The sequence below is a fragment of the Colius striatus genome, chromosome 9 (assembly GCF_028858725.1).
Source record: "Colius striatus isolate bColStr4 chromosome 9, bColStr4.1.hap1, whole genome shotgun sequence".
Lineage (NCBI taxonomy): Eukaryota > Metazoa > Chordata > Aves > Coliiformes > Coliidae > Colius > Colius striatus.
Window position 1 is genome coordinate 14142400 of NC_084767.1, and position 22661 is coordinate 14165060.

Below are 22661 nucleotides of genomic sequence, written 5' to 3' on the forward strand. Positions count from 1 at the left end.
TGGAAAGGCCCAATGCAGGGAAAGGCAGCAGGGCTAGCGTCCTCTGCTACTGGCTAGTGCCTTCCCCAGTCACCTGAACCCCGAGGGGATGGAGGGGACAGGCCAGCAATCTGTAGGGACACAGCCCCGTATGGCATACGGCTCAGTGTTCATGGTGCTGCAGCCATATGGTCACTCTGGAAGGAGCCCAGCACTTTCTGCCTCCCCTTCCATTCCAGGCACTGCTGTTACCCACCACCACCCTGACAGAGCAGGACCAGGCACAGGGTAGCAGCTCCCCTGGAGGCCAGAGCTCTGGAAGGGGCTGGGTGAAGCTTCTGTTCAGCTTTCCCCAAGCCCCAACAGCTGGATCCAGACAGGAGCAAGTGCCGGCAGCTGCTGTGCCAGATGGGCTGCCCAGATGTGCTGCCGTGCTCCCTGGCACCCACCACTCCTCTCATGTGGTCTGTGGCTCAACACCACATCACAGCAACACCAAATTCCTGTGCCGCTGAGGAGTTGATAGAGGCTTGAAGGAATCAAAGCCAGGGGTGAATCTGGCCCTCATTAAACCTTCAGAGAAGTGGGAAAGGACAATATCTGCTTCTTCTTTCCTACCTGCCCCTCACCTGCTGGCATATGGGACCTGTGGCTGACTCCAGCACAGCCGTTCTCACCATCCTATCGAGTCACCTGGCTCTGGTGTCTCTTCACCACGTCAGGTGCAGGATTTGGGCTTTCCCACTTGGAATGAGGCAGGAAAACTGCTTTGATCCAGATCATGTCAGAGCAGCCCAGATGTCCTGGAGTGCCCCTATCCCTGTGGCTGCTGCCCCCACCAGAGACACTGCAGTATATGATCCCAAGCCCCTGCTAACACCTCATGATGCTTATTGATGTTGGAAATCTCAGCTGGGAGCAGCTCTGGCAACACACACTGCAGCTGGCCCAGCCCCGAGGGGATCACTAAGTCCTGCAAGTGCCACAAATGGGGGTGCAGGCACCCAAAATAGAGGTGAGCAATGAAGGGAGGATGAGGCAGAAGTAGTTGAGCTGTTCTCCTCCACCCACACACTCGCACAAGTGAGTCCCTCCGGCTTTGGCACTTCCTCTGAGATGGCCTTTCCCAGGAGCTGCCCTAACCCTGACGTGCTGTTCCTAAACAAAACTTGCAGCCCCGGCTGCTCCCTGGGGATGTACAGCGCAGGCTGGCCTGTGCTTGCTGGGACATTGTGGGCTCTCCAAAGCTCTCCCAGCATCCCAAAACAGTGAACCCTGGCCTTTGCAGACTTCTGCGAGAAGGTTTTGTTTGGCCAGGTTGGCCCTGCTCCCAGAAGTGGGCACTGGGGTAATCTATTTGCAGGGGGGAGAGGGGAAATATGTCTCAGCTTGGGGGTCAGGATGCTCTGTCCTAAAGTGTGGTCCATGACAGCTTTTCCACCTCCTGCTCACCCCAGGGAGCCCATCTCCAGTCTGAGGGGCCCATCAAGTTTCCCCCTCTCTGTTGGGAGCTGCAATGCTGTCCTTGGAGGGAGCACACTGCCAGGAAATAACTCTGCTGAGCTATTCCCATCAGCACAGATGTCCCTGTGCAGGGACCCGTCAGACACGTCTTCATCCTGTTGGGAACAGCCATGTGCATAACACGTCCCCTCCGCTGCCTGTCCCCCATACGAGCCACTCTCACCCTCGCCGGCTCCCCTGCTGCACTACAGACTGTCTCAGCTCGGGGGGCTGCCAGGGCCTCCCAACATGTGGCCACCACCACGCCTGGAGTTGGGGAATCTGGCCAGCCTGGAGCAGGGGAGCAGTGGGGTCTCACCCAGCCATCCCTGCTTCACCTCTCCGTGCAACCTGGGTAAAGGACCACTCAGCTCCCTGGAGCCATCTCTTCAGCATCCTCCCTCCTGTGCCCGGGCTCAGCCGTGCGCACATCCCCCTTGCCGTGCCCGCATCCCCCGTGCCGTGCCCGCATCCCCCATGCCGTGCGCACATCCCCCGTGCCGTGCCCGCATCCCCCGTGCCGTGCCCGCATCCCCCGTGCCCTGCCCGCGGCCAGACCCCGCCAGGGATGGAGCCGGCACACGCGCCGCGGGCAAAGTGCCGCTCACCCTCTGCGGCTGCACGGAATAAATACCTCCCTCCCCCTTGGGTTATGCATCTGTGCGAAGGAAATACGGAGATAACGAGTGATAAGCGGCAATCTCTTGGGCTCGTCCAGCCGGGGAATCATTAGCTGTGCCCATTGTGCAGACATTAGCTAGGCGGGCGGGGGGCGCGGGGGGGGTGGGGGGTGTTCAGTCTGTCCTGCAAACAAGCCAGAAACACATATTTCAGCCGTGTTTCTTTACGAGAAGGGCTTTTTCGTTCTTGGAAAGTGAAAGAAAAGGAAGATAGAAAGGTATCTTTTCCCTTTTCAGGATAGCCAGTGCTTTTTTTGCAGATTTCTTGCTTGGATCAGACAGAAGCACATTCCTGAGGTGAAAACAGTGTCAAGAACCGAGGGGTCAAAGCACAGTTTTGATCCAAAGAGTTCTGCACCCCGTCCCAGTGCCGAAACAAACTGAAAAAAATATTCAGAAATCCCTTTTTGGACGATGTTTTGCGTATTGAGAGATTCTCAGAAACTTCCTTCCGACTCACTCAGGTGTGGGGAGGCTCGCACTCCTCAGGGCAGGAGGGAGAGCTGCGGGACATCTGAGATGACGGCAGAAACTGCTGCCTCCTCTCCAGCCCCATGCCCCTCAGCAGCCCAGACGGCCCTGAGTCCCCAGCCCATCCCATCCTCCGCCGCAGCACCCGAGCTGCACAAGACCTTCTGTTCGTCTCTCCTCCAGTGCCCGGGAGGGTGCGTTGGCGGCGGGGGTCAGCGGGGGGCGAGGGGCGGGGGGCTCAGCGTGGCCCGGGGGGCGGCCGGGGGGAATACGCCGTGTCGGTTCACTACAGGCCTTCTTTAATAAAAACATGAGTCAGCTGCTGGCGTGGGCAGCGGATTTTCTAAACATCCCCTCATATCCTGAGAAAGAGAGAGAGAGAGAAAAAAAAACCCAACCAAAAACCGGGAGGGGGGGCTTGAGGGGAAAAAAAAAGAAAAGAAAAAGAAAACAGGGAAAAGGGCCAGAATTGAAAGCAGACACAGGGAGAGTGCAGCTCCTTCCCTCCGGTTTAAGGAGGCGAGAGCCGGGCTGGTCCGGGCTGCTTTTGTTTGCTGCAGCCAGGCCCTGTGTGCTGCCCCTCAGCAGCAGCCTGCAGCAAAACTCCCCTCCTGAAGCCATTTTACCTTCTTCTCTTTTTTTTTTTTTTCCCTTTTAAATATTTTCCCCCCCATCACACTCCTCTGCTGGGCTTTAATTGCAAGTTCTGCTCTGCAAAGGGTCCCTGCAGAGGGTGGAGGGAGGAAGTCGGAGGGACTCCGCTTCTCATTGGCGAGGCAGCCTCCCCCCTTCTCCTCCTCCCGAGGTCTCTTTTATTTATACACGCACACACACGCGTGCACATCCCTCGGCCCCGGGCTTTGCTCCACGCTGGGGCCCGAGGTGGCCGGACCCCCTCCCAGGTGGGCCGGGGGCTGCCCAGGACGCTGCTGAGATGCATTAGAGGAGCAGAGCGAGGGCTTGGCCGTAGCCCAGCCCTGGCACAGTTTTGCCTCTCCTTTGGATTTGATTTTATTTTTTTTCCCCTCCTCCCCTCCATTTCTTCCCGTCCCTCTCTTTCTGCTTTAAGTGGAAAAGCCTTGCCAGCTGGGGAAGGCTGGGAGGGCAGGCAGAGCCTCGGCAGGCAGCAGATAAAGAGTGTGGAGGAGGAGAGGAAGGAATTTCGGGGCGGCCAGCGCCTGCGGGACGTGCGGCACAGGCGCTTGCCTGGTGGGACCCTGTCCAAGGTAAGCCCTCGCGTCACCCACCCGGGTGCCAGCTCACCCTCCTGCTCCGCTCGGGCTCTCCAGGTGGGAAACTTCATGCTGGAGGTGGTACAGACCCCAAGGACCCTCTCCCCGAGCCAGCCTGGTTGCTCTGGAAGGGGCTTTGCTCCCCTGCAAGGGGCTGGCACCCCTGAAACTCCCTGCCAAGCCCCGGGGAGGTGGTGTTTTGGGGGAGAGAGGCTGAGCTCCTCAACATCCCATGGGAAAAGACGTCCCGTCAGCTCTCACCAGGTCCTGGGCTGGGATGGCTGTGGGGACCCAACGGGACACTGTGACAGCAGGGCAGGAGGGAGGCCCAGAGGATCGCTGCTTCTCCCTGGAGAGCTCTTGTTCCTTCCCTGGATTGGAGGCTACCCTGGCTCTCCCAGATTGGCAGCTGTGGGAAAGTCAGGGTGTGCATGGGGAAGGGGTGAGACATGGGGTATGAGGCTGTCTCACCTCAGAGCAGTGGCCCTGCATGTTAGATCATCCCAACACATCCATGGTCATTCCTACGTGCAGGGTTCCCCTAGGACCACGTCACTTCAGGCCATGCCCTTGGTGGGACTCCTGTCCCCAAGGGCCAGGAGAAGGTGGAGAAGGATGTCTGGAAGCCCTGCTCAGGGCTTGTGGTCTGGTACTGGAGAGGCAAGAGCCTAGTAAAACTCTTCTAGACATGGATGTGGGCAAACTCTCTGGTCCCAAGAGCCCAGGAGCTGAGGGCCTACAACAGGCTGGAGCTGGGCTGGGGTGAAGCTGAGCTGACTCAGGCAGTCCTGAGAGCTCAGAGACAGGAGCTTGCATGACCTCAGGGCTTTGGTGCTCACCCTGGGACCATTGTGGGCTCAGAGCATCCAGCTTCTGCACTCACCTGCCAACAGGGAGGTTTTCAAAGCAGGCCTTGTGGTGGAATGGTATGTAATGCTTGCTCCATCCTTGCCCCAGAGCACCTGGGGCTTCTACTAAAGTGGGCAAATAGCTAAAAATAGTCAGTTTGGCATACAACTCCTGTTTGCAGGGGCTTGTCAGTCACAAGTCTTTTCAGAGAGTCTCCCATCAATGTCAAGGACTAGCAATGCTGAGCCCCAGTGCTTCCCAGCGCCCACTGAGGGATTGGTTAAAGGGTCATTTTCCCTATGACACCCTGCAGGACAAGGTGCCTGTGCACCCCGTGTTTTGAGGAAAGGAAAATGTTTCAGGCAGCTGGAGCCAGTGCAAACACACAGCTCTGCATGGCAGAGGGCACGTGCCAGGCTGTCTCGGAGGACAAGCCACCAGGTAGCCACCCTGGTTGGCAGCCAGCCCTAGGCACAGTCTGACACAAGGCTTGAAGTCAGTCCTTGACATCGATGTCACCCAGGCTCTTTGTCAACCCCAGGCAGTGTCCCTGGGCCCAGGAAACACCCCAGAGACAGTTGGTGCATCAAGAGGGATCAGTGTTTTGGAGAAGCATTGAGTCACAGGGACCCATTTGCAGCATTCTATCTCCCTAAAATCAGCTGTCCCTTCCTCTGGCTCAACAGCATGGAGAGTCCTTACTGAAGCAGCAGACTGTGGGACTGCAGCCCCCTGATTACCTGTCCTCAGCTCACCTCTTGCACCCCTACACAGGTCTGGGAGTTTAGGGTGTCTGTGGCCTGCACGGGACAGCCCAGTCTGAACACAAGTAGAGCCAGCCGTCCCGCTGCACTCAGGGACACGTTAGCCATGGCGTGTCATCCGAGGCCCTTGGCATGTCTAGTGGGGTCCCACAGAGCTCTGGGCTGAGGTTAGTCCTCTGCAACCTCTATATTAACCACCTGGGTGATGGATAAGTGCATGTATTAAACTCTGGGCTGGCACCAAGCTGGATGGGCAGTTGGTGCGCAGGCAAATCAGAGCACAGGAGGATCCCAAGGGCTTGAGAGGAGTCTGGTGGCAACCAGGCAACAACAAGCTGTGACAGCATGCTGCCACTAGGAAGGAAATATCAAACGGCTGTGTGTGATCTTGGGAGCTAATAGCCCAGACAGCTCGTACAGTGGGAAAGGATTTGGAGACAAGGGTGAACACAAACCAGCTTGCAGTGTGGCGCAGGGAAACCCACCACTAAAAGGTGCACAGACACCATTAGGGAGTGGGTCCTCCTCAGCAAGTGATGCTGAGTGCTTCAGGAGGAATGCGGATGGAGTGGAAAGGCTCAGGGTAAGCAGGGAGAGTGACCAGAAGCCCAGAAGAGGCTGCACAGAGATCCTTGCAAAGAAAAAGGTTAGCTTTTAGGGGAAATGTCTGTATATGAGACTGAGTGCCTTCAGCCCCGCAGCTTTCAAAGGACACGTCTGGTCAGCCTCTGAGGAGATGTGGGCACTGCAGCAGAGCAAGGACCCCGAAGATCTCTTTCAGCCTCAGTGTTGATGGGTCTGTGACAGGATTTCCAAAACATCCAGAACAACACTGTTAGGAAGAGAAAAGCACTGAGGCCCTCTCCAGTGGGGCAAGGTGAGATTGTCTCAGTGAGGACCAGAGGAAAGCTGAGGTTAAGAAATGCTCTCTAGCTGTGAGTGATGCTGTACAGCAGGAGAACATGTTGTCTGGCCACAGCATTGCCCAGGTGACCGACAGGCATCACTGGCCACTACCAGAGGGTCTGGGCAGGGACTTTGCCCCCCTACTCCACTCTGGGGTCAGGGGTCCCAAGGTCCCATGCCGAAGCAGGATGGGATTGCAATGGTGTTCATAGGGGCATGCTCCAGCAAAGCGTCTTCCTGGGATGCAGAGGCAAAGGGCAAGGAGCAGAGGAGCTGTGAGGTGGCCAAATCCCATGGGAGCACAGCCGCCGGCTCTGGCAGCAGGGTCTGCCTTTGGCCCAGAGCTGGAGGGGGCTCGGGGCTGGCCGGACGCATCCTATCCCTGCGAGGAAGGATCCAAGCGCAACACTTCGTGGAGTTTGTTTGTTTGTACTTTAACCAAGGGAAAGAAATCCCCTGGAGAGGAACTGCAAGGGGAGGGTATAAACTGGGTATTGTTTCCTGAGAAGCTGGAGTTGCTCCAGGAGGCTCCTTCCGCTCCACCAGGCAAATTGGACATAACGAGGCTTGTTTTAGGGGTGGCTGTTTCCCCTCCTCCTCTCCCCAGTTGCCTAACTAGGCTCCCTGAGCCAAGCACACCTCTGCCCTTCTCCACTCCCATAGGGACACCTCCTCCTGGAAGTGCAGCACTTTCCTGGCATCATGGGCACATGGAGCAGACCCAGGGACAGGAACACATGCCAGGGAGGCACAGAGGGGTGCTGGAACAAGTCATACGCTGAGCAAGTAGGTCCCACAGGCCCATTTCTCCCATGGTCTGGTAGCAGGAGATGTACAGTGGTGGGCTGTCCCTCACACCCTGCTTTTTCATTGTCTTTGGTTGCACGCTTGGGACACAGGTTGTGGCATGTCCTGGTCTGTGTTTGTACCTTTCTCCTGCAACCACCGACCTGCAGAGCCGGAGTATCATGGTGTGCAGAGCCTGTGCAGGGGCCGGGGAGCTCACAGAAGCTCCGACAGAAAGGCTGCTGCCAGGAAAGTCAGGCTGGTGCAGTGTGAGGGGTGTACATCCTGCAACCATGGACAGGCTCAGCCTCAATAGGCCTTGCCCAGGGGCACCGGTTCATCTCGCCAGGTCTCTGCTGACACATGTCCAATGCTTTTCCATGGGCTCAGTGAGAGCTGTGTGTGATTGATGGGACTTGCAGGAGGCCGTGGGGTGCAGAGGCAGCAGCATGGAAGTGTAAGTGGGTGCAGAGATGTAACCAGGGCGCTGTGCTGGCTGTCAAACCCTGGGCTGCTAATCAGGAGACAGAGCAGGATGTACCTTCTCGCCTGCTGTGGAAAGAGACGTCTCAGCACATCCCCATGGGCAGCACCAGAGCTGCTGAGGGCAACCAGGCTCCCACAGCAGGCAGGAGACAGGCAAACCTGCCCCTGGGTGCGAGGCCCCATCCTGCCCATCCCTCTGCCTTCCCCTTTCTGGCCCGTCTACCCGGCGAAAGAGTCTGTGACTGAAATCTTAATGCTACCGAGACACAGTAATTGGCACCAATTAAATCGCTACATTCATGTTTGAATTGCTTTAACTGGCGAGACACACTGTCTTATTTATACAAAAAAATATGTTTGCTTGTGGGTTTGTCTGAACCAAGGCCAGCAGAAAATACACCATTTCGAGCCCTGCTCTCTGCGAGCACTTTCTTCGCTTGCAAGCTGGAAGCCACCTCGGTTTCAGCCTTTGCAGAGCACATGGCTGCAGAACACAACCCCTGCTTCATCGAGGCCGAGCGCTACCGCATCAGGAGAGGGGTCCCCTCCTCTCTCCCCACAGGCAGCTGCCAAGTTTCCCTCTCCAGCCTGGGAGCTGTTTGGGAGAATATGGTCTGATGGAGGAATTCCTGGTGCAGGGAGCAGGACTCGGTGCCCATTTTAAAGCTGCATTTAGGGGAGGGCAGTGGGTGCTGGCAGCCGCCAGTTCCAGTGCTGAGTCCTGCCTCTGCTTCTCCCGTGGAGGATCCAGGGGTTCTAGGGGCAGAGAATGAGCAAAGAGGGGAGATGGGTTTTGCTCCATGACAAAAAGGAGAGTTATGAAGGAAGTTATAAAGGACCCTGCATGCAGGATGGCAAGCACAGCTCATGCAGCCTGGCCAAAGCACGTAGGAAGAGGTTATCCCAGAGAGAGGTATCACTTCTGCAAGCTGCAGATGCACGGGGTGGGTATCGGCTTTCTGCACCCTCTGCTCCAGCAAAGTCCCATCACTGCCCTCAGATCCTGCTGTTTTAAGGAGGCAGGGGTCAGACCTTCATCACATGGAAGTCTGACCTCAGGGCTCAGCAGTGGGCCAGAGGGGAGGCATGGGAGGTGGGGTGGCTGTCCCCAACACTGCAGCTTGGTTATCTGTGCAGTCGTGGTGCCACCATCCTGGTCTTCCAGGTGAGTTTATGGAGGAGGGGATCAGCCCCAGGCACCAGGAGCTGTGTGGACAGCTGCTTTTGACTCCTTCGAAGGAACCCAGATGTAGCAGGGCCAAATGAAACAGCCCTTCTCTGAAGGCAGCCTCTGCCCTTCTCAGCCTAGGATGACCTGACCTCATTCTCTCCCGCTCTGGGCACTCCGGGTCTCGCAAATAGGCAAAAGGTGCCCTGACAGCAGAGCTGGTGAGTGCCTAATCCTGGCAATGAGAGCCTAAAATCCCAGAACTAAAGGATTAAGCTCGGATCCCTCACAGGCAGCCAAGAAGAGAAGAGCCAATGAATCCACACAGATTATCTCCTCCTCTCTGGCAGATCCGTGTCTCAGGGAGATTTTCAGAGGAGGATCAGGTTGCTCATCCTTCACTGGGATGTGGGGCTAGAAAGACCACAACTCTTTGGCTGCTCCTGGGATTTAGTAAAGCCTCTACATCCTACCAGGGCTTAGGATAGCTCTTTGTTTCCTCCTGCCTCCATTGCTCTCCACTTGCAGCTGGTGATTAACAGATAATTAGAGCCAGCCAGAACCACTGGCTCCAGCCCTGGCCTCGCTATAGCAGTGATAGTGAGCAGGTGAGGGAGATGCCAGTGTGCTGAGGAGTGTTTCCTTGCTTGAATTGCTGCAGAAAGGCAGATACAGCTTTCTGGCAGCAGTGGCATGAGAGCAAGGAAAGTCCTGGGAGTGCCAAGACATGGGATGAGCAGCCAGGATGGTACCCAAGCCTTGGGCCCACTCTTCCCCTCTCCAGTCTGCTGACGGTGGGGAAAAGCAGCATGTGAGTGGATGGGCTCTGCTCAGAGAGACAAACCCCATCCAGCCCCACACATTCAGGAGCTGAGGCCCCTGAATATGTCAGTGTAGAGGCCAGAGAGCTCTCTGAGTCCCTGCTGCTGGCCAGCCCTGAGGCTTTGCTACCTGCTCGGAGGCGCAGCAGTGAAGCTGTGTGGGTCCTGGCCTGCGGTTTGGATGCCCTGCAGCCGTGTTCATAACTTGCATTGCTCACATTAAGGCAGCATGGTGTGTTCTCCCAAAAATGTCTTTGCTGGCAGAGGCAATGGGTGACAGTCATAGGCAGCCCCTGCTGGGCTCTGCTGCATCCTTTAGAGCTTCCTGCCAGAGAAGGATACTGGGAAAGGCTGAAATACTCCCAAGGGGCACATTTATTATGCCTCTCTCAGGGGGTCATGGCACTGCAAACGGTGAGCCCCAAAGCTGAACAGAGCCCTGCTCTCCACACCTGGTGCAAGCATCCCCATTCACACACCATGCCAGCCCTCAGGGCCGTGCTCCAAAACGCTGTCTAGTCCCAGCATCACCATCACCCTGGCACCCACCGGCTGTCCTAGGGAGACCGAGGCAGGCAGGGTTTGGCTGGGGCAAGGAGCGGGGTATGCAGGCAGGGACAGCCAGGCACCAGCATGTGGCAACCATTCCTCCCAACACCCCTATCCCTCCTTCCCTGGTCCCAGGTGAGCCTCAGTCCTCGCCCAGGGTTTTCCCACAGCCCAGGCCAAGCCTGTGGGCTCCGGGGAGCAGCCCTGCAGGCCGCGGGGCACGGCCTTTCCCCCGGCAGCGGAAGCGGGGGAGCATGCGCAGCCGAGAGGGCCACGAATACCAACACTTGGGGCTGGGGGATTATTTATAACGCTGGCACATCTCCAAACAGATGTTTCATTTTATTCTGAACTTACACTAAATAGGTCACTCGTTTCCTCTGTCTCCCATGGGCTTAAAACAGAGAGGGAGAGCGGAGGGGGGATTAGGGGTGAGAGAGCGGGGCTCGCCGTGGTCCCACGTCCCTCCCATGCTTGCTCCTCGTGGAGACGTGTTGTGGAGAGCCCATGGCTGGAGGTTTGCTGGATCGTGTGCGTGGATGTTGCAGGTCCACCCCGTTCTCAGAGAGGATGGCCACAGCTGAAACAGGGCTGCGTGGGGCTTGCCACCCCACCCCATTCCTCACACGGCTGACCCCAGGGCTGCTGAATCACACTGCTGGGGTTCGGTGTGGATGCATCATCCTCCCCGGCAGCCTTCTCCCCTGCTTTGGAGTCACAGTCCTTGTTTTCGGCTTTCAGACAGATGCTGCCAAACCCCACAATAGCCTGTGGCAGGCTGTCCTGGAGGAGGCTGTCTGTGCTGGCTTGTGTCCTGCTGTCTGCTGCAGGACCACTGCCCTCATGGCCACACAGCCACCTCCTTCAGGCGCCACCAAAGCTGGCGACCAGGATCTAGGGTCTTGGGCAGGGGCTCGGGTTGCATCAGCCCCGCTCTCCACCACAGAAGCAGGCAGGAGAGCCATCGCTGCCTGTGGGCACAGTGGCCCTGAGCTCATACTGCCCTAGAAGTGGTGTCTGCCCCTGTTTTGACCATGTCCTAGAGAGCTTGGTCCACACATGCACTGTGGCTTTAATCACAACTTCACAGCCCAAGGAGATCTGGTAAAACCACTCAAGGGGTTCTGGCATTGGCAATGCTGCTTGAAAAACCTCACCTCGTTGTGGCTAGAAGAAAACCCCAAACCCAGGCCAGCTGAAAGCTGGTACCAGGGCTCTCAGCATCCCTTGGTCTCACCAACACCTGGGTAAAGCCTCAGGACCCCCTTGGTGCTGGCAAGCAGCTGAGCGAGGAGGGCTTGGGCAGGGATGGCCTGTGGGATCCCAGGGACTCCTCAGCCCCTCTGCTCCCCAGCCTGGTTTCAGGTTTCCTACCTCTGCGTTTTATCAGCAGCTGTTTATGGGCCTTGGGATGACAGGCTCCCCATGTGTGTGCCCTGCCTAATTCTAGCCATGTGCTGGGAAAAAGAAAAAGGGTTCTGTGATGATAATCTGGCCTGTGAGTAAACGTGGTGTCATGGGAGCCAAGGGACCCCAGAGGAGAGATGTTGCAACTCTGGATGGTTCCAGCCAAGAGAAAAAAAAACATCCCCGTTCAGTTTTATTTAGATTAAAGGGTGGGAAAGAAGCAGTCGCGGAGGCCTGGGGGAGGGTGGCAGAGGAAAACAGAGCAAGCCAAGGAGTTTCATTGCTGGACAAGCAAGGCTTGGGTTTCAGGGGTCACCAGCCTTTGCTCGGAGAGATCTTTGCCTTCAAAAGCGGGGACAGGATCCCCTGGCCAGGAGAAGCCCTCAGTCCCAGGCTGCCAGTGTCACTGATTGTGGGATCCATAGGGGGCTTTCTTTACTGCATATGGGCACCCATGATCTCACTTAATGACTTGGATGCACTTAGACAAAGAAGTAAAGAATATTTTACTTGCCACTAATTTGCAGCAGATGTCCCTGGCCCGCCTGGCAGGACCATTGTGGGAGCGCCTGGAAGCAAGGAAAGGGGCTGGAAATAGAAAGCCAGGGGAAGAGAAGGGACCAGTGGCTGTGTGAGAAGCTTGGCTTTGCTTCCCTGCTCCTTCCTTCCCTCAGCCCTGCTGCCACTGGCCAAGATGCCCCTGTGGGCCAGGCCAGTGGCCAGCAGCTCTGCCCAGCATCCTCTGGGAGGGAGGCTCAGGCAAGGCAGCACAGCCAGAGGAGAGGAGCAACGTGAGATAATGATGCAGAAACTTCCCCTGGAAATGCAAATGGGATTTGCTGAGAGGGGACTATGCACCCCTATTTCCTGCAGGCAACACCTCCCTTTGCTGGTGATCCATGGTCTGTAGGGACCAGAGCTCCTTGTGAGGTGGCTGTTGGGGCAGCCATGGCTGCTTTCCCCCTCCCCAGCACGCTGAGCCATCCACTGCTGTGTGTTCCACCTTTGCTGCGTGGTTCCCAGCTCCCAAAGGTCTGGGGTGCTTGCAGGACCCCTGTACTGCATCTTCACAGGGCATTAGTGGCTGTGGAGAGGAGGCAAGAAATGTGGTCTAGGCATGCTCAGGAGGAAAGCAGTGGATCAGGAGGGTTTCCCTGGTGTAGATGCCCATCTGTGATGCTCTCCTGTGGTCTAAGGCAGTTGCAGGGCTAGAAATGGCCCTATCCCACGGGGTCTGTGCTTGGGGATGGGCAGTGCCATGTGATGCTCGTGTGCGCCGTGGCTGCCACACATTTCAATGTGTTCTGCCATGAGCACAGTGGTGTAGGCTTGCTGGGAGCAAGGGAAGGGGGCTCCGAGGTGCGGCAGGGAAAGTCAAAGAGCAAAATCAAAGGAAATTCTTGCCTTGTTACCCAAGAATAGTCAAGAATGAGCCCACACAACATATTTTTGGCATTAGCAAAGGCATCTCTGGCTTACTAGCATCTATGGAGTGGGGGAATAGTAATAAATCAATAAAGTTTGGGGATGTTTTAGCTCTTCAGCAAGGCACTGCGAGGTGTGGAGGAGTGGCAGAGATGACTGAAGGAATGGCTCTCCCTTAATAAAGGCGGGACCATCCCTGACAGAGGCTGGATGCAGCTCTTTCTTATATCCAAAACCCTAGGCATAGCCCAGCTCCTGCTGCAGAAATTCCTGTCCAAGTTCATCAGCTACAGAGGCATCAGCCCCTGGCCACTTGTTGCAGCAGCTAGCAGGGGAGTGGGAGAGGAGGCAGAGGAGGAAGCTCTGCTGTCATCAGATTGGAGATGCAGGAGAAATGGGAATGGGCTGCTCTGGAGAAGCTGTAAAAACATAAGATGGGGAATCATGAGACTTGGATCCCGGTCCATGGCTCTGCTGTGTGGCCTGGCCAATGCCGTTTGACCTCTTTGCTCTGGCCCCCTTGCCTGTGTCCTATTTGTGAGAGCAGAGCTTCATGGCCCATCAGAGCACAGGGTGCCCTCTGCTCAAGGATGCTGTTGCTCAGGTGTGTGAGGGAGCCCCCATTGATCTCATTGCCCCACCCTGCAAAAGGAGGAGGCTAGATAAGCTCAGGCAGGCTTTCAGCAGTGCCTGTGGCTCCAGCCGGCTATGGAACAGGACACTTCAGCAGTGTGGCAGTGGGCTGGGAAACCCTCTGGAGCTGGCTCAATTCTCTCTGTCTTACCACACACTGCTCTTGGTGCCCAGAGTAGCTGTGGCCATCAGGTTTGTTCCTGCAGCCACATGCTCAGCGTGCTGGTTGGGAAGATGGCAATTGGGAGGAGAGGTAAGGACAGACAAGGTGGCTGTGTCAGTGGGCAGGGACAGTCGCCTCTGTCTGTGTCTCATTTGGACTCAAATGCAGATGCTCCCAGTGTGGTGGTGTCCAGCTCTCAGCATCGCTGGGCAGCAGCATGGAGGCAACAAGCAGGCATGTGGTGATGGCTGGCAGGCAGATGCCCTCTGCCATGGCCCTGGGCACAGCCTCACCATGGTCCTGGGGACATCAGCCCTGGAGCCCTGGGCACAGCCCTACCATGGCCCTGGGGACCCCAGCCCCACGGCCCTGGGGACCCCAGCCCCACAGACCTGTGCACAGCCCCACCATGGCCCTGGGGATCTCAGCCCCACAGCCCTGCCATGGTGCTAGGACCCCAGCTCTGGGAAAGCATAGCCACCCCTACAGTCATGCGGGGCTGAGCGTGGGCCTGCATTGCCCAGCCAGTCTGGCCTCTTGTGAGCCAGCTGACCTCCTGTCTCCTCTCTCAGCCAAATTCCTCTCTTAGAATAATAAACAGCGCAGCTCAAGAGTAAAGCTCCCTGCCCTGCCTGGCTAGGGACGGCTTGCCCTCACATCACGAAGAGGGTCAGAAGGAAGGTCTGTACATGTGCTGGGGGGGGGGGGGGGGCGGAGGAGAGGATGGTGAGGGGTACAATGTTGAGATGGAGAGCTGGGACTTCACCTCAGTGGCTGTAGGGTGGGAGGCTTTGGACTGCATGAATGGCACAGGAGGTGGCATTGCTGCAGGACCTCCCTGGCCTCCAGGCTTGTCCCAGGGTGGGTGGAAGCAAATGGTCCCATGGCTTGAAAATGCTCAGGTCCTGGGAAGGATAGAAAAGTCTGAGGGGTCTGTGAAACCCTGCTCCTCTACAGGGTGGGAGGAGACAATCCAAGGCAGCTGAGCATCATGTAGGTGCTTGTGTTTGGGTCTGTGGATGGGAGAATATCTGGGTGCTTTCAGGTCACTGAGTGGGGCTGCACCCACCTCAGCTTCTCCTTGTCTGGCGCTCATAGGGTGCATCTTATTGCTCTTGCTGAGAACAAAGGCATTGAGGAGGGAAACAAGAAGTGCTCTCAAGGCTGGCAGTGAGCTGGGTGCATTTGCATCCCTTGTGAAATGCCTGTGTGCACCCACACGTGCTGTCTCCACGACACGGAGAGAAAGACTTTTCCTTCTGCTAGCCAGGCTCAGGATGGGCAGAGCTCGGCATCTTCCAGCGTGCCTCTCAGCCAGCCAGAGCAGACAAACAAGGGAGAGGTCACCTCTCTTCATGAGACGTCGCCTCCCTCCCACTCGGCTTGGGAAACATCTCCAAGAGAAATGCCTTTCTGCAAAAGCAGCAGCTTTATTAAAACCAGCCCTGAACGCAGGGGAGGCGGCCAGAGGCGGCAGGCGGAGGCTGCAGCACTCTTGCTGCTTGCTGAACCAGCAGCTGGCCTGTGCTAGCCCAGGGCCAGCATGCACCCTGCAGAAGTGGTCACTGGTGGAGTGAGGAGCCTGTCTGTGTGGGTAGAGGAAGCCAAAGCCTGCAACAGGACTAACGGTAGCAGCCATGAAGCTGGACAGGCAGCTAAAAGCTGGGCTGGAGCTTGGGAAGAGCTTAGCTGCCAGCACGCAGATTTTTTGGGGGGGATAGCAAATACAACCAGGCTTCTGTGTGTGGTCAGGAAGAGGTGAAAGGAGAGGATACCAGTTGCCCTTTCAACCTTAAACATTGAATAATGGATGAATCACACACCTCTGTAAAGAAGAGTTGGGAAACAAAGCTAATTGTTCTCTTGCAGGGCAGCCAGATTGGTTGTCCATCCTCCTCCTCTCTCCTGCAGGTTGGTGCTCTCTGAGGGTGGGTGCAGGGAGGTCAAATTCATTTACAGCCTGAATTTCACCTTGTTCCTTTCATCTTACCCACCCCCCAGCTCTGCCCTGTAAGTGCTTTCATCCCCTCTGGCAGAGGCAGAAAAGCAGAGTCAGGAGGGGTGTTCTGGAGCGGGGAGAGGGAAGCTGCTGAATAAGCTGGAGCCCTGGAAGGATTTGCTGGTAGATCAGACTTTTGTTGAGCCAAAGCAGGAGAATAATAAAAACATCTGACGAGCACACGTCATTTAAAAACCATTTCCTCCTTAACATCAAGCAGACCAGGAGGCCACTGCAGGGCCAAGAGGCAGCCGAGTCAATTGGTCAGAGACGGTGCCTGGGGCCAGGTCAGCAAGTCCAGGTTGCCACTGGCTGCCCTCCTGCCTGGCGAGCAGCTCCCCGGGGCACTGTGCCAGCATCACAGGGGCTTCTCCTCAGAGTCTGCCTTAGGAGCAGGTTCAAAATGCCTCTTGTTTCGGCAGAGGGGAAGGATTGCAGCGTGGCTGAGCCCTGATGTTCAGCTCCTTGAGGGGCATCCCCAAATTTGGGACTACTGAAATAATTTCCCCTAGCTTTACCTAGACATGCAGCACTTACTCTTCCCCTTGTTAGTTCTTCATTTTGCTTTTTGGAAACACCTCTGTCCCTGAAGGTGTGAGGAGTTGGGGTTACCTGTCACCCCATTACACAGGGGACAGACCTCACTGCTTCTAGGGAGCTCTGGCCTTGTCTCTTCTGGGCTCTTGGTTTGCACCAGGGAAGGCTTAAAACCCTCCGTGGAAAACATTTCTTGAGAAATGTGGATAAAAAGGATTTTTAACCAAAAAGCCCTCTTAAATAGTCCCTCAAAATGTAGATCTATTTTAAAAGTTAAATACAAGAAACTCGGGGGGGTTTGTGGGGTTTCTTTGGGCTTGTTTTATTTCATTGGAAGGAGCAGAAAGTGTGGGAGGGCTGGAGGGGGATCTGTTTTCTAGCAAGTTTTATCACAGTGGGGCTGAGAGAAGCTAAGGGGGGAAAAAAAAAAAGGCAAGTGGTAGAGCAGAGGGAGAGAGGGAGGGAGGGAGGTAGGACTCTGCCGCAGGGCAGTGGCATTTTGAGCAGAGATGAGCAAGAGCTGACACAACTGCTGGAGCCTCCAGCAACATCCCTGTTTGCCAGTGGGAGATGCCTTAGAAACAGCTCTTTCTGCAGCTCCAGTGTGAGGCAGAACCAACCACCCCACGGGAAGGGAAAGGTTGAAAACTAGAAAGAGGTGGGAGGTTTCTGAGGTGGAGAGGGGAGCCTGAGGGTTGAGTAGGGGCTCAGAGACCCCCCTGCCCAGGGGGAGGCTGAGGGACCCCTCCTCTGACAGCTGTGCTGCACTCATCCCGCTTTGCTCTTGTCAGGATTTGGCCACCAAGACACGGACCCCACCATGGTGCTGTGCCTCTCTCTGAAGACATCTCTCTGCCTCCTCATCCTCATCGGTGAGTGCTGTGGCTGGGGAGATGTGCACAGGATCGGGCCCTGTGCAGGGATGCTGCCTTGGGATGCTGGCTCCAGGGCAAGGGAGGGGGAAGGAGCAATGCCATGACAAGGCACATATGTCCGTCCTGGGGCTCTGCTCCGTGGGCTCATGCAGACCCAGTCCCGTGGCAGGGTAGATGTAAAATCCTCACACAGGAGGAGAGCTTTGCAGAGGGAGCACTGCCATGTGCCCTCAGCCCTTAGCAGACAGCTGAGAATGCACACTGGCTGGGCACTATGGATACCTCCACCACAGGGAGGATCCGGTCAGACCCTGTATAGACAGGAACACCCCCCAGCAAGGCAAAAGGCCACCTGGCTGCATCTGGCCTGCAGGAGTCCCTGGGGGCTGTCCTCAGCTGCCCTGCCCACCCGTGAGGACACCGGCAGGAGCACATGTCCCAGCCCCACTGAGACGTCTGGGCAAAGGGTGAAGCAAGGGGGCTGGGAGGGACACAGGAGGCCATTCAGGAAGACCTTGCCTGCTCTATTGCTTCCAAAGGATTTCCTGCAAGGTTTTGCTTTCATTCCTTTTTCACTTTCTTGTAAACTGACATTGTTCCAGCCCAGTCTGTGTCCTGTCTGACTCTGTCCCTACAGAGAGTCAGCCAGCAGAGCAGGGAGTTGCCTCATCTCCTCCTCTTCCCCTTGCCATTATATGCCTGCTCTTTCCAAGCCTTTGAAGAGGCATCTGAGACCTGCCTCTGCCTTTGCAGAGACAGGCTCGTTTGGGGGTCAGCATAGCTATCTGTACTGTTGGCTATCCAGGCCCCAGCTCACAGGATGTGGAAAAGACAAGAATGTGAAAAAACATGTTGGGGAGGCCCGGGTCACCCCCATTTCCAGCCCACCCTCACCAAGGAAGCCCCTTGGGCTGATGCAGCAGCATCACAGCATGGCTGCCTCCCAGCACAGCTCTGTTCACACAATTTCAACGGTTGCCCCAAATCCCTCCCAATAGCCTTCTGCTCCTCACCACCTCATAACACTGGGCAGCAGTGGGTGGCACCAAGGGTGCATTTCATGGGAATTTCTTCACCCAGTGTTGGCACATACAACGTGAGCAACTCTGAACATCACTAAATCCCATGATGTCTTATTTTGTTTCCACTAAGGGCTTCAGGAGGTTCTGGGAATGAAGGGTGACCCACCAAGGTGTAGGGTGAGAGGATATTTCTGAGGAGAGTGTGTGTTTGTCAGTGGTGGCTCTGCCAAGAAGGACAAATCCAGGAAGGCTGTTTTTCGTGTAAAGGTTGACACTAGAAATCAATTATATTGGCATGAGATTGTTCTCCAGCATGCTTCTCCTTGGACTTCAGAGGAATTCATTTTGGTCTCATCTCCCTCCTCTTTCAGGTTTGCTAGAGGCAACGTCTGGCAGCAGCGGGCTGCACATTGAACCCAGAGATAATGAGCTTGTCCTCGGCCTCCACAGCACCTTCTCCCTCTTGTGCTATGGGGATGGTGCACTGGTCTGGGAACGGGACGGGCAGCCCCTCACAGCCTCACTGGACTACAGGGATGGTGTCTTTGTCAGCAATCTCACCCTCAGGAACGTGACAGGCCGTCACACCGGGGAGTACGCGTGCAGCTACAGCCCTGAGCAGGCTCCGGAGCCAGCCGAGAGGAGAGCTCTCTACATCTATGTTCCAGGTAGGGAACAGCATGTCCTTGTCCCTGCCTTTCCATGGGCTTTAGCAACCAGAAGAAAGAGGGCTTTGAATTCTGGTTCTGTCTCCCTGGCCTCCTAAAATCCTTCCCCCGGATGCAGAAACACATCCTGCAGGTCATCTGGCTGTTGCATGTCTCTAGTACGGCAGGTCATGGGTGAGGCCCGTGTGTCGTGTGTTCAGACAAGTGGTGCTGGGGATGATGGTGCCAGGCAGCAGTGTCTGGGTCTCTCCCACCCTCCCAGGAGAGATTTGGCAAGCCCCATGACATGGCAGCTCTACTTTGCCGTAGAGAGTGAGGGAAGAAGCATCTCACTAGTCTGGAGACAGAGCCCTGTATTGGAGTAGTCCTGGAGCAGCATAGGGCTGATTCAGCTTCAAGCAGCTTTCTGTAACCAGCGTTCCCATTGTCCCACAGATCCCTCCTTAGTCTTCCTCCCCACAAGCACCTCCGAGGAGCATTTCATCTTCATCACAGGCTACACAGAAGCTGCCATCCCATGCCGTGTGACCAACCCACAGATGCAGGTGACCCTCTATGAGAAAAAGGTGGAGAACCCCATCCCAGTGGCTTATAACCCACAACAGGGATTCAAAGGCTTCTTTGAGGATAAGACCTATTTCTGCCGGACAATCGTGGATGACCAGGAAGTGGATTCAGACAACTTCTACGTCTACAGGATCCAGGGTGAGCTGCCATTGTCTTAGCATACCTGTGGCCCTGCTGTGGCCCAACGGCAGGGGACAGCAAAGCTCGAAGTCTAAAGACTCCTTAGCGATGCCTCTGGTGATTTTGAGGCTGGATTTTGGCCTTCCTCCGTTAGAGCATGGGTTCTGCCAAAGTGTCAGCTCCACTGCTCAGGGCTGGAGCCAGGTTAAATGGCCTGGCTGCCCACTCACCCCCTCCTTCATTACTCATTCCTTTCTTTCCCCTTGCCCCCAGTCTCGTCCGTGAATGTCTCCATCAGCGCAGTGCAGACCATAGTGCGTCAGGGAGAGAACGTCACGCTGATGTGCACTGTGAGCGGCAACGAGCTCGTCAGCTTTGACTGGGATTATCCACGCAAGCAAGTGAGTGCTCTGGCCCCACGGGCTCCAGGCAGCAGCTCCAACCTTTACCCAGGTGGCCCATGGCAACCACTCATCAATGTTCTAGGTGGAGCTTCATAGGAAGCTTCACCCGTGGCAGAAGCTGTGAGCTGCTGCTGCTGCCACACAGGGAGGCTTGATGGAGACATCCCTGGATTGAGGCTGTCAATCTCAGTGGCCTCTGATCAATGCATGTTCCCTGTCCCTGTGGCAGCCACACTGGGGTCCTCCACCCACTCCTCCTCCCTCCTTGTGAGTCTGGTTTTGTGTCTCCAATGCCAGAACACGCTCTTGAGTTCTCAGACCGTATCTCATGTCCTCGCTGTGTAGGCAGGGAAGGCAGTGGAGCTGGTGACTGACTTCCTGCCTGGGTCCACCCACGAGATCCGCTCCATCCTCATCATCCAGAACGCGGAGCTGGAGGACAGCGGGACCTACGTCTGCAACGTGTCTGAGGGCTACCATGAGAAAACAGATCGGAAGGACATCACAGTCCGTGTGATCGGTGTGTTGCTGCCCACGCACCTAAAGCCAGCGAGCACCTGGGTGGCCAGGCAGGGTGTCCCAGAGCAACACCCTCTTCTCCCTGCACAGCCTCCAGCGCTCTCCCCTCCTCACCTCTGCCCTGAGTAACCGAGGCAAAGAGCCAGCCCTCGCCCCATGTCACCCCTACCCACTTCCTGGCTTCCCAAATCTCCCACTATGGCTTTTGTGAGCCTTTCACTTACTTGAGGGTATGGATAAGAGCTCCTCTGCATTGTGCAGTGCCAAGGCGATGTGAGATCATGTTGTCATTTCCCATGTGCACCTGTGCTTCTTTTGGGTAATTTGAGGGAACCTGCTCCATCTCCACAAGATAACGGCCTTTCCCTCACGTGCTGCCTGCCCCACGAGCTCCTCTGCTCACGTGTGGCTCTGCACCCACCCTCTCCTCAGACACAACCTGAAGGCTTGAGGGATGGATCTAGAGCTGCCCCACCACTTGTGGGTGTTCACAATGTTTTGTTCCTGCCCCACCACTTCTGAGTGTTTTGTTCCAGATCCAGATTTGCTCAGAGGGCTGGAGAGGGGGTTGTTTCTCTCTGTGACACCCCCTTATCCCTCCTGTCCCCTCTCAGAGCGTGGTTTTGTGCACTTCCACACCCACCTGCCCAGCACGGTGTATGCTGAGGTCCATAAGAGCCGCACCATCCAGGTGGAGGTGGAGGCCTACCCACAGCCCAGCATCATGTGGTTGAAGAACAACAAGACGCTGACCATGGAGAGCAGCAGCGAGTTCACCATCACCAACAGGAACCTGTCAGAAACCAGGTAAGGGCCCATCATTCCACTCCAGGGTACAGGGAGGGCATCATTCACAAAGCAACCTCCAAATTGCAAATTGGGTGGATGTGATTGGGTGGTTGAGTGCCTTTCCATGAGTGGATTTTAGGCAGGCCTCAGATGGGCTCAGAGTGGGAGCTGGTTGGCTCTGAGCATTGTCAGACCCCAGGTATCTTCCCACACCCATCACTCTGGTACGGTGTCTCCTCCAGGTACCAGACAGCTCTGGTGCTGGTGCGAGTGAAGCAGGAAGAAGGAGGATTTTACACCATTCGTGTTTCCAATGAGGATGATGAGCAGGAGCTGTCCTTCCATCTGCAGATAAATGGTGAGGATGGGCACGCAGACATGAGGCTGAGGAATGTGGGGCAGTCTCAGGGGATCGCTTCATCCTTTGCCACGGGAACCTTTGCCTCAGGCTAAAGCCCTTACTCCTCCGACTACAGCTCCAGAGTGGTTTTGGTTAAAGGAAGAGCATTCATGCAAGAAACATGCTCTGAAATATCTCACACACAATCTTGGAGCAAGGGAGACAGGAAGGCTATGCAGATACCAGCAGCTTGGCCTAAGGCCACATCTAGAGTCCTGTGTCCAATTCTGGGCTCCCCAGCTCTAGAGTGACAGAGAACTTCTGGAGAGAGTCCAGTGCAGGGCTACCAAGGTGATGAGGGGACTGGAACATCTCTCTGACTGGGAAAGCCTGTGAGACCTGGGGCTGTTTAGCCTGGAGAGGAGAAGGCTGAGGGGGGGCTTTATCAACACTTATAAATACCTAGAGGGTGGATGTCGAGAGGATGGGGCCCAGTTTGTTCTGCAGTGCCCAGTGAGAGCACAAGGGGTAACAGGCACAAGCTGGAACACGGGAAGTTCCACTGGAACATGAGGAGAAACTTTGCTGTTCAGGTGAGGGAGCCCTGGCACAGGCTGCCTGTGGAGGGTGTGGAGTCTCCATCTCTGGAGGTTTCCAAACCCACCCGGTCATGTTCCTGTGTGACCTGATCTAGGTGGTTCTGCTTGAGCAGGGGGTTGGACTGGATGATCTCTAGAGGCCCTTTCCAACCCCCACCATTCTGTGTGATTCTGTGATTCATGCCCTGGACCAAGGTAGTAGATGCAGAGATGATTGTGCAGGTCATATTGACATCCAGGATATTCCCCTGTTCTCACCTGTGCAAGCAAGCTAGATGGGAGCAGATCTCCCCCGAAACCCCATCAAAACCTTCCTCATTCTGCTGTTAGCTTTCAAAAAGAAAACACAGGTGATGTGATGAGTCCTGTCTCATTGTCTCCTCACCCCTAGGGGTACCAT

At 56.0% G+C, this 22661-nt stretch overlaps 1 protein-coding gene across 1 annotated transcript in view; it reads left to right on the forward strand.

The window, feature by feature from the left end:
* Positions 1–3645: 3645 nt before the first annotated feature.
* The window catches only part of PDGFRB (platelet derived growth factor receptor beta), a gene marked incomplete at its 5' end in the record, with an annotated part of 33861 nt that continues 14845 nt past the window's right edge, over positions 3646–22661 (forward strand). The window contains 8 exons of the mRNA XM_062002025.1: positions 3646–3859; positions 17150–17230; positions 18627–18923; positions 19359–19628; positions 19884–20011; positions 20360–20534; positions 21148–21340; positions 21565–21680. Of these exons, the coding sequence (XP_061858009.1) occupies positions 3646–3859; positions 17150–17230; positions 18627–18923; positions 19359–19628; positions 19884–20011; positions 20360–20534; positions 21148–21340; positions 21565–21680 (1474 nt within the window). The remainder of the gene's footprint in view (positions 3860–17149; positions 17231–18626; positions 18924–19358; positions 19629–19883; positions 20012–20359; positions 20535–21147; positions 21341–21564; positions 21681–22661) is intronic.